The sequence below is a fragment of the Schistocerca cancellata genome, chromosome 4 (genome assembly GCF_023864275.1).
Source record: "Schistocerca cancellata isolate TAMUIC-IGC-003103 chromosome 4, iqSchCanc2.1, whole genome shotgun sequence".
Taxonomy (NCBI): Eukaryota; Metazoa; Arthropoda; class Insecta; order Orthoptera; family Acrididae; genus Schistocerca; species Schistocerca cancellata.
Genome location: NC_064629.1, coordinates 419,172,356 through 419,189,266, shown reverse-complemented (window position 1 = coordinate 419,189,266; position 16,911 = coordinate 419,172,356). Strand labels below are relative to the sequence as shown.

Here is a 16,911-nt window from a genome sequence, read left to right as displayed (position 1 = left end):
CACTGGCTTGGTTTCAAATATTACAGTTCATGATATAAGTTCATGGCTTGTAGAAAATAAACTAATGCTAAATCAGAGTAAGACTCAATTTTTACAGTTTATAATGCACAATTCAACAAAACATGACATTTCAATTTCACAGAATGGGCATATGATTACTGAAACTGAACAGCTCAAATTTATAGGTGTTCAGCCACATAGTATACTGTTGTGGAAAACCCAAATTCAGGATCTTGTTCAAAGTCTTAATGCTGCCATTTTTATTATTCGAACAGTATCTGATGTAAGTGATCTGCAAAACTTATATATATTCACTTATATATACAGGGTGGTCCATTGATCATGACTGGGCCAAATATCTCATGAAATAAGCGTCAAATGAAAAAACTACAAAGAACGAAATTTCTCTAGCTTGAAGGGGAAACCAGATGGCACTATGGTTGGATAGGTGGCGCTGCCATAGGTCAAACAGATATCAACTGCGTTTTTTGAAATAGGAACCCCTATTTTTTATTACATATTCATGTAGTACGTAAAGAAATATGAATGTTTTAGTTGGACCACTTTTATCGCTTTGTAATAGATGGGGCTGTAATAGTCACAAACATATGGCTCACAATATAGACTAACAGTAGGTAACAGGTAGGTTTTTTAAATTAAAATACAGAATGTAAGTATGTTTGAACATTTCATTTCGGTTGTTCCAATGTGACACATGTACCTTTGTTAACTCATCATTTCTGAGAATGCATGCCATTACAGTGTGATTACCTGTAAATACAACATTAATGCAATAAATGCTCAAAATGATTACTGTCAACCTCAATGCATTGGCAATACGTGTAACAACATTCCTCTCAACAGTGAGTATTCGCCTTCCATAACATTCGCACATGCATTGACAATGTGCTGACGCATGTTGTCAGACGCTGTCGCTGGATCACGGTAGCAAATATCCTTCAACTTTGCCCACAGAAGGAAATCCAGGGATGACAGATCTGGTGAAAATGCGGGCTACGCTATGGTACCTCGACGACCAATACACCTGTCATGAAATATGCTATTCAATACCGCTTCAACTGCACGCGAGCTATGTGCCGGACATCCATCATGTTGGAAGTACATTGCCATTCTGTCATGCAGTGAAACATCTTGTAGTAACATCGGTAGAACATTATGTAGGAAATCAGCATACATTGCACCATTTAGATTGCCATCGATAAAATGGGGGCCAATTATCCTTCCTCCCATAATGCCGCACCATACATTAACCTGCCAAGGTCACTGATGTTCCACTTGTCACAGCCATCGTGGATTTTCCATTGCCCAGTAGTGCATATTATGTCAGTTTATGTTACCACTGTTGGTGAATGATGATTTGTCACTAAATAGAATGTGTGCAAAAAATCTGTCATCGTCCCATAATTTCTCTTGTGCCGATGGTAGAACTGGACACGATGTTCAAAGTCGTCACCATGCAGTTCCTGGTGCATAGAAATATGGTACGGGTGCAATCGATATTGATGTAGCATTCTCAACACCGAGAGTCCTGATTCTCGTGCAATTTGTCTGCTACTGATGTGTGGATTAGCCACGACAGCTGCTAAAACACCTACTTGGGCATCTTCATTTGTTGCAGGTTGTGGTTGATGTTTCACACATGGCTGAACACATCCTGTTTCCTTAAATAACGTAACTATCTGGCGAATGGCCTGGACACTTGGATGATGTCATCCAGGATACCGAGCAGCATACATAGCACACGCCCGTTGGGCGTTTTGATCACAATAGCCATACATCAACACGATATCGACCCTTTCCACAATTGGTAAACAGTCCATTTTAACACGCGTAATGTATCACGAAGCAAATACTGTCCGCACTGGCAGAATGTTGCATGATACCACATACTTATACATTTGCGACTACTACAGTGCCATCTATCACAAAGCGAAAAAAGTGGTCCAACTAAAACATTCTTATATCTTTACATATTACATGAATATGTAATAAAAATGGGGGTTCATATTTTAAAAAATGCGGTTGATATCCGTTTGACCTATGGCAGCACCATCTAAAGGGCCAGCCATAGTGCCATCTGGTTTCCCCCTTCAAGCTAGACGAGTTTCGTTCTTTGTAGTTTTTTGGTTTGATGCTAGTTCGTGAGATATTTGGCCTGGTCACTATCAATGGACCACTTATTCACTTATGAAATCTGTTATTAACAATCAGAACAAATTCAAAAGTAATAGCAGTGTACATGGCTACAACACTAGGAGAAAGGACGATCTTCACTACTCAAGGTTAAATATAACTTTGGCTCAGAAGGGGGTAAATTATGCTGCCACAGAAGTCTTTGGTCACTTACCTAATAGCATCAAAAGTCTGACAGATAGCCATATAGCATTTAAAAGGAAATTAAAAGAATTTGTGAATGCTAACTCCTTCTACTCATTAAAATGAATTTTTGGATATAGTAAGTGGGTAATTTTCCCACACCCCTCCCAACAACAACAAAATATTACGTTTCATGTAATATTTTGTGTAATGTAATATCTTGTATAGACACCTTTTATTAACCTGACACATTCCACATCATTACGAAATGTCATATTCATGATCTATGGAACAACTACCAATCTAATCTAATCTCTAACCTAATCATTCAACATGAAAACGCAAACATTTGCAAGGCTCACAAAATCTTCACCATACTCCCCAATCAATAAACTGGGCAAAGCTGCAGGAGAAAAGAACTTATCTGGTATTTTTAATGCTTTATCTTACACCAGCTTGGGGGCAGAAATTTCCTGCCTTCCTTAACTATGGTTCACAACCCCAGCAGCACTATGACTCTGCATAGGAGGATAGAGTAACTTTGAGCATGTAAGGCATATGCTCCACCATCCCATAACTGCAGGAATGGTAGCTCATAGTCCACACATGTTTACAACTGCACAAAAGCTAAAGTTTCTCTCCTTGGAACTACTCTAATCTATGGCCCAGTATCCACTAGGAAATGAGCTCCTAACATTTTGTTCATTATAAATAATCTTTCAGAGCGATCAGCTACTGATATTGTAGCGTTATTGTTGAATGGTAGGCACTCTGTAGTATCTGGACAAGCATGCGCACCTACTGGTACTCGTTGAGAGTGTTTGGGTACGTGGAGGATTGTGTGCACTTTCTCATAGCTTTACCAAAATGCCTGTGGTACTAGTACCAGGATCTGTGGTCTTCAGAAGAGTTATGTTCATTCCTATCATCATTGTCTCCCTTCCTTGCAAGCTGTGAATTAAGCCTAACCAATTCATTGATCAATTTGTCCATAGGTGGCTCTGGTGCTGAATGACACTGCATACTGTGAAATGTGTGGAAGGCGGCCAATTGCAGCTGTGACTGTCTGAGTAATTTGGGGCTACCATCCATAACTTTCCTCATCATGGTACACGAATTACTGCCCAAAAAGGCATTAACCACAGCACCCACCTTACACACTGATTCACCACTGAGAGTGCAGTGAAAGTAGAGAGAATAGCTTGTCCATTCTGATGTAGCCAATGGAGCCAAAATAGCTTAAATGATCCCTCTGACAACAGTTTGTTCCCCATCACTGTGAATAGTGACTGGAGTATATAGAATGGGAAATCACTGGCACAAAACTCAGTGTCCTATATCTGACAAAGTCATGATTCTGATGATAAAAGAAAATTCTGCAGCACAGTTTCATTAAATAATAAGTGTGATTGTTGACTCAAAACATTGTCAATTTGTTCACTTGCGCCTAATTTCAGCTGGGAAATAATTAAAGTAAACTGATCAGCATCTGAGACAATGCCATGTAAACTGAAAATGACTTCCTACTGTGTAGTCCAAAGTTGTGCTCTTGTAGATCAGAAGGAAGAAATTTTTATGTTGCTGACTCTGTTACTGTTGTTGTTGTTGTTGTTTGAGATAGTGCTGGGAACTGCAGCAGTTGGCAGTGGTACAGCACAGCTTACCAACAACAAACCTTGAGATTCTGTCTTTACTGTGTTGCCATGATGAAAGGGAAAAGTCTCCATTCAGTTTATGGTCATCACTGTAAGGAGTATGTCAATATGATTTTCTTTAATGAACAAGCTTGTTAATACCAACATTTTATTATATCTTTCCACACCACTCAGTAACATAAGATCCAGAACACATTAGAACAAGAGCAAGCAAAGAACACCATAATAAAAAAAAATCATAAAAGACAAAGATCATTTGTATATTTTAAGATAAAGGTCAAGGATTGTTTTTATCTTAATGACTGTCCTCAAATTTATTGACTCCCAATGTGTCCACCAAAGCATCATTTGTATTGGTGACAAAGGGATCCATATATAGATATACATGTCCAAAATTGGAGTATGACGTAGAGTGAGCAATGTACTGGTAGACTGCAATTTATGTGAGACAGGCCATATCAGTTCACCAGACTGGAGCTCTACAAATCACTGATGCAACAACACAAACAGATGACTACACCAAAATTGCTGGCTTTGTATTGACTATTGCCTGAAAGAAATCATTACCAACAAGTTGACAGTTCACTAGACGTGTTTGGCCTATCTGGCTCTGTTTCTATCATTGCTCACAATGAGCAGTCAGAGCTTGATCAGGGCAAACAGAGATGTGGTAATGATTACACATAGTTAGTGGATCAGATTAACAGGAAAAGTAAATCAGAACTAACAACTAGTGCACTCCCTCTTGTTACCTCCAGTACTACAATATGAGGTGATGAGGAAATAGAAGAGGAAGTGATTTAATGAAACTGTGGACAGACAGCGCCACTGCCTGACAAATATAGTAAATCACCCAGAAGACATGGTTTGATGTCAATGTAAGTTCACACATGTGCAAAACATTGGTTGTTATATGAATGATTAAAGTTGCAATTTTCCATGACAGGTAGTATGGCAACAAGTGTGCATTAGTGTTTATCATGGTTAGTATAGTTATCATGTGAGCATAAGCAGGACAAGAACAGTGTCAGAAGTGGAATGATTTCTGTGAAGGACACGGAAATTCCACATACTCCTGTGACACATCATTATCAGCTCCTGACTGAGTTTGAAAGAGGCCTTATTGTTGGTCTCTATTCGTGCAGTTTTCAGATTTTTGTGGAATTCAGATTTGACAGTTGTCTGAAATTGGACTGCGTGGGAATGTGATGCCAGTTCAACCATCATCAAGGTTCTGGCCAATCACATATTACCACCCAAAGGTAGGCTTCCCATACTTTGCACCAAGCATATTGTAATCCCTTCACATCTGTGCATGGCATCCAAGAGAAAGCAATGGACACCTTACAACATTCTGTGTCCTACTGTGCCATTGGCTGGAGACTAGCAGCAGAGTGAATTACCATCCCATGCATAGGCTTTTATTATCATCACAACACAGATGGTTGGCAGCAGTGCTGTGACAAAGCAGATGTACTGCTGATGCATGTTGTCGCAATGGGTGTGCAGTGAATCACAGTTCTGCACTATCCTGGATTACCTTATCAGTGCATATGGTGACTACTTTGGGAGAGGTTCCATTCTTCTGATGTTTTGGAGAGAAACACTTGTGTTACTCCAGATATCATGGTGTGGGGCCATTGGGTATGATTTCAGGTCACAGCGAGTAGTCATCACTGGAACTCTCACGGTACAACAATAAGTCATGTACATCTCCCAGCCTCATGTGTTATCTCTCATGCAACAATAATGTGGTACTATTTTTCAACAGAACAGTGCTCATCCAAATATGGAACATATCTCTGACACGTATCTCTATCAGCTGTCTATCTGTCCCAGATAGAACATGTGTGGGACTAGCTGAGACATGAATTCCAATCCAGTATCCAGGGTACCAATGGCAAGTCATAAGAGTTGTGGGCCAGATTGCCTCAAGAGGACAGAACAGCTTTATGGCAGCCTTTCCAGCCAAATCAGCACATGCATCTAGGCCAGAGTGGATCAGATTGATATGTGGGCTAACTTCAGCAAATCATTTATAAATTTCATTTCATTCTGTAATCACTGAGATAACATTACATATCCTCTCACCATGTGAAGTTCCATTTTGTTTCCTACTCCCCTTCTGGGTGCTTCATTCACTTTGTCTGGCAGTATACTTTAAATGCTGTGTAAAGAAGCATGTATCTTGAAGTTTACATCACAGTTTCTTGTTACAAAAATGTTTTGTCTGAGAACATTATTACATTTTTAATGAGAGAATAGATTTTTCTTAGATATGTGGCAGTTTTTTGAATGATTATAGTGCAGTCAGTCTCTGCATGGATATACATATTGGGACATATGCCAAATTCATTTAATTTATGCTGCTCATAATGTATTTAGTGTTACACGTTATTATTATGTAAGTCTTTTTCAGGTCCATGATATTTTTTAGTAAAGAAGGAAGTATTAGCTAAGGATGAACTAACTTAAAGTGAATGCATAAAGAGCAAAACAATAATCTAGAGCTCCTCCTCTGGGAAAAAATGCTGATAGCTTTATTAAAAAAAATTGGTACTTGGATCTGAGGGTTAGTGAGGATACCACAATACATCATGTATCATTGTATGAGGCCATGTGTTTATTTGTAAAAGTGAAAAACAGATCACTGATAATTAACATATAATAACAATGTAAAGGGAAAATGATATCCTGTATGGGGGGAGTTTGAGGAAGTGAAGGTACTCCAGGACCACGGAAGCCAGTTGTTAGAAATTTCCTTCATCTCTTCAGTAGGAGCACTTTGGAAATCTCTGCCTCTGGACAAAACTGCTCCATAAACCAACACTATAATTCACTGTGGACAAGCAATAATTGACATTTGCATAGTATTATCAGAATCCTATTGGATCATTCTCTTCACCCCAATCCTTAACTCTGGATGCTCCAGTGTCGCCCTAGAACAATGAGACTGGTTGCCATAAAATAATTAAATTCATTGCTATCATTAATAACTTGACATCCATTGTGGGATAAATGCTTTCTCCAGTCTTCCTTATATACAGAACATGACAAAAATAGTGATGCACCCACAAGAGGAGGAGGAGGAGGAGGAGGAGACGATGTGGAAATTCATGTGTTGAGAGGGTATACAGTGTCATGTCAGTGCTTACAACAATGAGTCAAATTTACAATGAACTTGGCAATATAGCCCATTTATCAATATGATGCTGTGCCCAATTTGGTGTGGATGCATACAGTTATTCAGCTGGGAAAGGTGTCATAAGGCTATTGTATCCTCTCCTGAGGCAAGCTGGTCCACAACTTTTATATCTGGTCCTTGGCATCGTGGATGCTCTCACTGGGACAGAGTTGACATTTAAGCTGACCCACATATGTTCTATAGGTGATAGATGTGAGGATCCTGCTGCCCAAATGAGTACCTCAACATCAAGCACACGAGAAGTAACACATGAAGTTGCAGGATGTCTGTGAAGAAACATTGTGCCATTTAAGCCCCCTCAATCACTACCAGCTGGACAGTGGCTCTTCAAACCATGATCACACTGAGAGTAAAACCACTGCACTTTTACAAAATATTGGAAGAATGAGCCACCTGCCCAGGTGACTGACGTATCAACAAAATGGCCATCCATTGTAGTGGAGAACTGCCATTTATTGCTGAACTTAATGTGCTGTCATTCATCAGTAATCCATACTTCCAGATCATGGCTCCACTGCAGATATAGCCATTGGTGTTCTTGGTGTTAATGTTATCCTATGATGGGATGGTAATTTTCTAGTCTGTCTGTTGCTACTCTCTAAGCAGAGGTGCAGGCTGATGTAGAATGCTGCAGGGATGCCATTATTTGTTGTCAGATAGCTGGTACAGATGTGACGGACTTACAATGTTTGTGGTGCACTATACTGTGATTCTGTCTTGTAGTGGTCAGACATGGTCAACTAGGAACCTGATGACAAGTACACCTGCCCTCATGTCTTTATGCAACCCATCATTAAGCCTGTCATATCCAAATGCCCAAAAAATTTATTTACTACATCAATTGATCAGATGTTCATGCTCTTTCTATTATCTATCTGACCTAGGGACAATACTAAAAACAATCAACACAAATGAACTCTGATGACTGTTCCATCTGTCACATAGAACTGTATTTACATACCCACCAATAGTGTGTATGTGTAGGAAGTTACATTAACATCCAATATCTTAATGACTGCTTTCCTTTTTTGTCAGGCAGTGTATAATGATTACCTGTAACATGCATCTAAGTTGTTCTTGCATGATTTGTAACATCTTTCAACTTTCCACCAGGGCATCATTTTAGCCTTACCTTCTCTCTTGTGAATATCTGTCCCATTAGTTCAATTAGTAGCTTCTTTCTCAAGAGCTTATTGGCAAACCTTTGTTAAAACTCAACATCCATGAATCCCAGGTAGGCAGATAATTTACACTCATTACTCTATTCTATAATTTTGTTCATGACTTACATGTGGTCCATTCTATGATATTAACTTCCAAAACCAAGTTACTCTATCACTTGATTAAAACTCATTGTATTTGTTATGTGGCTGGTATAAATGTTTGTAAATATTTCATTCATTATGAGCAGGAGCCTATGTGGTCTTTGGTTCTTTAGGTAACATCTTATCTTTCTTGTGAGGTACAACAATTTAAGTATTGTTCTAGTTTTTCAGAAATGTCTCCTAATTCTGATATTTTGTAAATAATTTTACACATTTGAGGTACCATAATTAACATTATTCATTTCAGGAACAAAAAAGGAAATCATTCTAATACAGTTGAAATGTCAGTTGCTTTTATATAAGTTTCACCAAACTAATAATCATAGACTGTTTTGGCTGTGTGTTGGCAGCTTCTGGTGCTAACATTGCAGTATGCTACTGAAATGCATCAAATCAAGTACTGCTGTGAAGCATGAAAGTGTTAAATTTTAGAAAAACAGTTTACATTATTAATTTGCATCTGTTTTATACCACAAACTCACTATTCCATCTCAATTCTATACTTACAAAAATTAATATATGTTTGATACTTATACATCATTATGACTCCCTTCTTGTCTATCAAGGAAGGTAGCACAATGGTTAGCACAGTGGACTCATATTGGGGAGAATGATGGTTCAAACCCGTGTCCAACCATCCTGATTTAGGTTTCCCATAATTTCCCTACATCACTTCCGGCAAATTCTAGGATGGTTCCTTTGGAAGGGTATAACCGACTTCCTTCTCCATCCTTTCTCAATCTTAAGTGACCACTGACCTTGCTGTTTGGTCCCCTCCCCCGAATCAACCAACCAGTCTTCTTGTCTAAGTATTATTTAACATGGTAGAGCTTTGAGAATACTCACCTGCAAAGCATTAAATAGAAGCTGATGTTCAAATTTCTTAACACCAAGAATCTGTTGAAACATATCATACAGCTGTTCCTTTGAGAGTATTAGCTCACTGTTGAGAGACTGTTGCTGCATCCTTGATGGCCTTTTAGTATCTTCTTCACCAACTGAAAAATTAAAGATTGCTCCTTTAACACATCATCTGTGACTAGTAAATAAGAGCTTCTAGTTGATTATGCTCAATGAATCATGTTCACAATTTATCACTATAAAATGTCAGTGATGTACAAAAGTAAAATGTGTGCTAGGTGGCTACCTGTGGAATGTTTATACCAGTAAATCTTACTGAACTTCAGGTTAAAGCTATTCTAGCTTCTAGAATAAATAAAGCACTTCCCCTCCTGCCACATTCCCCCTCTCCCCACCCCAACTCCACCATTATGAACTGCATCATAATCAAAGGAAAATATTCCTGATTCTCATATATGGGTATACGACAGAATATCATTTACACCACGTATATAGCAATAACAAGAATGGACCTAATATTGATCACTATGGTACACATGTAATAATCAGCCTCCACTCTGAAATTTTGTTTTCTCAGGTACATCAACTTCATTTCTTAATGTGACACACTGCAATCTTTTAGGTAGATAAGACGAAAACAAATTATCTGAATGATCTCTGATAGTATAACACTGGAGTTCTACACAATGAACTAGTTCAACAAGGAAAAGAATGTACAAACTAGCAGTATTTTGTCTGTTAAATTTTGTAATTCGTTTATTGAAAAGTTGTGGTGAGACTCTCCAAAATCCAAAAAGAAACTGACTAAATATCTCACTTTGAGAAAGGTGTGTTATTCTTCTTGTATGCAAACCCTTTTCCAGTACCTTCAGGAAGGAGGTAAACAATGAGACTGGTCAGTAATTATTATCTACCTTATTACACAGTATATTTCAGCTGGTCTGGAATTTTACCATGTGATTGTGATGTATTGTGTATATAATTCAATACACTGCATATATGTGTATAAAACAATTTTAAAATTTTAACTGAGGTATTATTAACTGCATGGAATACTGTCCTCTTGAGAGAGTCAATTTATATGGCAGACAATGGAACAACTGCAAATTGGTTTTAATTATACAGCATTTCTCCTTGCACATATTTGGTTGGTTTAGCCTTGTGAACTGCCCATATTAACCTCTTTTGAGTTACTTAAAGGAAGTGATTATTATTTTCCTGTCTTATGTAATAACTTAAGCTCCACATTTGCTAATAGTGAAACCACAAAATCAGTTAAATAGTTTCTATATTAATTTAATTTATGAAGTGTCTGTGCTAACAGAATAGAAATGCAGAAAACACAAGTCCGAAAACAATTTCTTGGACTCACCAAAATGAAACAATAATACAGTCTCCAAAAGAACAACAGACTCGATCCCAACTGTGGATCAACACAAATATAAAATAACAGATAATAATAGAAAAGATCTGACTCTTCATGGGCAGTGATCACAATAAACGATTCTACAATGTCAAGATGTTCATCCATCTGCAAGAGATCAGCCAGCTACAAGAGGCATCTGGCTGCCAGGTTGGCAGCTCTATACTTCCAAGTGGTGTGTTGAACTGCCTTTTGTTGACAGTGCACTACCCTATAAAGCCCGTCTGGCAGAGGTATCTGCCAGAACTATTTACGATCACATGCCTGGCATATCAAAGCAGTTCCTGGACTAGCTGCGACCTCTGGTGAAGCTGTTCTGCAGGTTCTGTGAACGTGTAGCAGTCCCTGGCAGCTGTTGGTGGAGACCTGGTGTTGTGTTGTGGCCGCTGGTAAATATTTGTGTTGACAACACAGACGACATAAGTTTTCCTGATGAACATATGCCCCGTGATGCAGGCATCCCATGTTGGTTGGACGTTAAGTGGGATGCTGATGCTACAATGGCGCTACAATGTATGAAGTGGGTGGCCACAGCAATTTAAATACCTAATTTTATTAATTTCAGATATTTACAGAGCTTTTTAATTTTTTAATAACTAAGAGACCAAAGTAATTCTCATAATATCAAATCAGTACCATCTCAATTTTTGCTCTATGCTTTCCATTTAAATTTCTTTTCCATACACGTGTTATTATAATTTGTTTGTGATTTGTGGCCTTTTTTTATACATGTGGTGTATGTTCTTACAGACATTAAGGCAAGGATGACCGACTGATGACTTCAGGCACACCATGCTCAAACACTTATGGGAACTGGAAAAATTGCACAAGTAATGTGGATAATTGGGAAGAGAATATGCATCAGTAGTGTTTGGAAAAGTTGAGAATCTGGGTCTGATGGGAGGTATGCTACAATATTCCCTGCAGTTGTGATGACCACTGTGTGTGGATGACACAGTAGTCAGTGCACCTGCCTAGTAACCAGGAGGCCTGGGTCTGAATCCCAGTCCAGTACAAATTCTCAACTTCCCCGACAGATTTAAATCAATGTCATTAATTTCTCTGTGGCTTTTTTGCTGTCTCATTAGTTAAATAATGTGTTGTTTTATGGGAAAGTCATTCGTTATGAATAAATTATAAAAGTTCATCCTAAACTACATTACATTTAGGGCTGGCATCCATTTTGTCATGCTGAATGCCAAACTATGACTGTTTCCTTCAGTCCCTGCCCTGTTTGGTTGTATTGTAGGTTTATCATTGAACTACTTATTGTTGACCAAATGCCATTGAGGACAGTATTTGGGGGCAGGAAACCATTATAAAAGACCAGTGAAAGTGAATTATCTTGCTACAGCTCCAAAATAAATCTTTTAGATGCTCCTGCTCAACTTGTTGATAAGTGGCTGATAAAGGGGACTTACACTTACCTACAGATGCAATTTCTCTCTCACACAAACATTGTTGGTTGATGATGAGGAGGAGAGGACTGATTTACATTATCCACAATGATGGTTTACCCTCTCTTAGCTCTTTTCCCACTGAAGTCATCCTTCCCATAGATATAATACCTTTTGTCAAATGTGTCATGCAATTTTACATGAATTTCTTAGCAATATAAGCACAAAGCACTACACTAGCATGAATCCAGTTATTAACTTTGTACAACAGGAGACATTTTATTTTATCTTTTCCTTCATGTTTCCTGTTAATGTGGGGACACTGTGAGATTTTGGATTTTGGACTCAGTAAGTGAACTTACAGGCTCCTACACACTGACTTTGATTCTGATCATTTCTGCATGGATTATCATCTGATTCACCACATGGTACCAGTGCAATATGGCCTGGTGGAGTTCATACCTTTCTTTTGCCAATTCCAATTTTTATCACCAATATCACCAATTTCTCCTTCAATGGAGACACTGGTGATTTAGCAATTCGGGATGCACTCTCTGATTGTTATTGGCCGGGCTAATGGGATGACCATTTCCTAGAAAATCTAGTTAACAATGTGGAGTAGACTATTGATTTAGCTGTTACTTCCAGCAGAGCATGTATACCTGCCAATGCAAGTGACTGTTCTGGGTTCAGTTGCTTAATTTTGAGTACATGAATCCCTTTTCTAAAAAACTGACACAGTCACAAATGCAAATTGTGGGTTCAATGTTGGCAGCTTCTGAATCATATATAACTTTTTTGTCTCAGAGAAGTAAGTAACCTCATAACTTAATCTTATGTGTATTCTTTTCCTCTATAAGAACAGGAGAGTAAAACAGTTCCCACAGAATAGTGTTGCTGAACATGTTGTTCCATTTTCATAAACTGGCCAGCTGTATTTCTTGCAGGTCACATGTCCTTTGAAGAGTATGGTGGTATGCCTACACGGCTGGCACTTGAAACAGTGCATGTAGTTATGATGTATGGTGTTAATTGTAAGTGAATAAATTTTGATTTCATATGATCTGGAAGTGTCAGAGAATTAAGTGTGTATGTTAAAGAGGCTGCATTTTTAACAGACCATTAAGACTCTTCATAATATTGTTCACATTGGATACTCTTTTACCTTTTCTTTTAGTTCTTAATTCATGATACTCAGAAAATCTCTGCAAGACATAATATCCTTTCTTGAATTTAGAACATTGTGAATTCTGTAAGAAGTTATTTAAGATGACTGCTAGGTGAAGGAAAAGTGTACTTCATGAATGAAAATAGATTATTTTCAAATAAAATGTGCTTGACTGCTGTGCAATTCACTGTTAATCAAGTATTAGTATCTGTTCACATAGTAAAACTGAAAGGTGAGCATTTTTCACATGAAAAATGTGAAAAATATTTTGCCTAAACAGTAACTATCAAATGTGTATCTTTTGTCATCAGTTTTATTTTGAGTAACTCAAATTAATGTTAATCAAAATTGTAAATGCTTCTAAAATCTAGTACAAATCAATCATACATAAATTTACGTGAAGTGTCATTCTCGCCCTTTTTTATGCAAATTTCCTGATCTTGCATCACAAAATCTGTCTTATGGTTCGCCCAATTCATTTATATGAACCTTGTGATCTTATGTCAGAAATGAATATTATATATATAGCCTGACAGTAAGTAAAGCATGCACAAGACATGGCAGTTATGTAACTGATTGAAGCTGCAATTCTCTGTGACAGGCAGAACATCCATCAGAGTGCACTAGTGTTGTGCATGTTCAGTGTTGTTTCCAGTCCAGGTAGTGTATATAAAGGGCATGAACAAAATCAGATGTTGAGGGATCACTGAGAAAGATATGGGGATATTTTGTACAAGTCTGAGACAGCATTATTAGTACCTGACAGAGTCTGAAACAGGTCTCATTTTGTGTCTCCATTTGATTGGCTGATTGAATCACATAATATGTGAAATTTTGATGTGACCGTGGCCTAATGTTGGACTGTGTGGAAAACTGAAAGCAGGTATTGTCATTTTCAAATTTCTAGTCAACCACATATGGCCATTACAAGGGAGTAACACCATATTGTGCATCAAGCCCATTTTAAGCCCTTCACCTCTGTGCATGCCATCCAAGAACAAGTAATTGACTGCGTGAAACAATCTATGTGATTCTGTACTAGGGATTTACCATCCAAAGTGTATGCTGCTGTCAACACAATACAAATACTTCATTTTTAGTGATGACATTACTGGGATGCATGATAAATGGCATTTCATTGTGTTCAGTGATGATTCATGGTTCTGCACTACCCTGGATGACCATTTTCAGTGAGTATGGTGTCATAGGGGGACCTCCCATTCTGCCACTGTTTTGGACAGGCACAGTGGTGTTAGTGTCGGTGTTATTATGTCGGGAGCCATTGGGTTTGACTTCAAGTCAAAGCTGGTAGTCACTGAGCGAACTCTGATGGCACAACAGTGTGTCACAGACACATCCTTATGTGTTACCTCTTATGAGACAACCTCATGGTGCCATTTTTCTCATCCACACATGACAGGTGTCTTTATGAACTGTCAATGTGATGTTGAGTTTCTCTCATGGCCAGCTTGATCTCCAGATCTATCCCCAACAGAGCATGTGTGGGATCAGCTGATATGGCAACTCTGTCTCAGTACCAAAATACATAATATCAAGAACCAGTTACCATAGTTGTGGGCCAGCATGCACATGGCATTTAATGGCTTTTAATTATTTAACATAACAGGATTTATTGGCTTCATGACATTCTTCACAACTAAATCAGTACATGCACATAGGCCAGAGTGCCAAATGTCATACTGGTGAGTGGGCTTATACTGCCACAATTTTGTGAATTTTAGTCATTGCAGTAATCAATAAAATAACATCACACGCCCTCTCAAACCAAGAAGTTTCATTTTGTTTGCTACTCCCTGTATGAGTGCTTCACCTTTTGTGTCAGGAAGCATATATTGTTTCTTATCGACATATATCACAACATTTAAGGTGGTGTTGTGAGGTGATTTTAATAAATAAATGACCATGAAAAAAAATTCAGGTTAGTGAGCAGTGAAATATAATGTCATTTATGCCATTTTTGTTTCATTGAGGTTTACACAGTGGATAGATCTACTTACAAATCAAAGAGGCTTTCTCCTGTCACCTTATCATACATCATAAAGAAACAGACTGATTGAGGGGGAGCTGGAAGAAGCCAAAATTGAATTATCCAGGATTAGGAGAGAGGCTGAAAACTGGCAGACAGTAAGGCAGTAGAGAGAAAGAATTTTTGTTGCAAAAAATAGTTGTAATTAGTTTTCAGAGCTGAGTTGAGAGGAGCATGATTATCCAAGAAAAGTATGTGTAGAAAACATACTATTGACCTCATTCATTTTTAAGGAACCCAAGTTTGTATGAGTGAGTAAGTTGCTGGAGGTACTGCTACTAGTAACTTAGCATGGGTGAGGTATAGGCACTTCGTTACAGGATATGCTAGGTACAAGGAGGATCATAGAGTATGAGTGAACTGGGAAGGTAACTGTGTGGACAGGGAGAGGTCATACAACACAGGTGCTGACTTTGATATGACGGATTCCTTAACTTCGGTTTTGTTGTTTTGGCATTATGCTCAGCTATGTACAAGCAATGAGGTGAAGCATGTTAATGTTGAAGGTAAATGACACTGATTATGTCTGACTTGGTACACATTGCTCTGTTACCTAGTAGTATTACTGGCAGATGATGTTTCACTTATTGCCAACATCTTAACCCGCCAGGGGAAACAAACTTTCAGAGATGTTTAATGAGGGTATAGTGGGTGCGTCTCAGGACAGTTATGGCCACATTTATGATGTGGTATGAAGACAACTGTCAGCAACTAGCACATGAGAGTAGAGCATTATTGCCTTCTCATTTGGAGGGAGGTCCTAGTTTTAAACAACCCCATTAAGTTAGTAAGGCAAACAATGGGCTAAAGACAAACTGTACAGATTCTTTAAGATAGCTGTAATAGAATGTACAAGATTTAAGCAGAAAAGTTGGTGAATTAAAAGGGCTGTTAACTGTGGAACTTGTAGGAATTCAGCACTCTGCATCAGTGAGCACTTTTTACAGGAAACGCAAAGACACAATGCTACAATTACCGAATTTGAAATGATATGCTGTTCTGTTAGAAAGGCTATAGATGTGGTCTACTTTGTGTATTTGTTACAAATAGTTCATTATCAACAGTTATAAAATTGGTCCTGAAAAATACTTCAAGAATTGTGCAAGTGAATCTACACAGAAAAGGGAACTATTATTGTATGTATATCAAAGGAACTTCAACAGGTAATAATTTCCTCTTGGCTTATAGAAAATATGGAAGACCTTTTACGTCAACTTCATATTCAATCAAAATGCACAACTGTTCTAAATGCCTTTAATTAAACTTCTGAACTGCAGGTATTAAATCAAATCAACTGATTAACTTATTAATCTATTAAAATGTCACCCTAAGAGGCCACATGATATGGTCAGGTGAATGTAAAAATGATTAACCAGATATTCACTGGCCAATACAAACGTATGATCAGAAGACTAAATTTTTGTTTAAAAATTTGTTTGATAATAGATGCAGAATTAATTACATTCATGTCGCAAAAAGAGTCATTAATGAAA

At 38.0% G+C, this 16,911-nt stretch overlaps 1 protein-coding gene across 1 annotated transcript in view; it reads right to left on the bottom strand.

Moving 5' to 3' along the window:
* Window positions 1-16,911, bottom strand: part of LOC126183408 (calcium-dependent secretion activator-like) — a 1,473,721-nt gene that overhangs the window by 822,779 nt on the left and 634,031 nt on the right. The window contains exon 7 of the mRNA XM_049925356.1: window positions 9,369-9,520. Within this exon, the coding sequence (XP_049781313.1) occupies window positions 9,369-9,520 (152 nt within the window). The remainder of the gene's footprint in view (window positions 1-9,368; window positions 9,521-16,911) is intronic.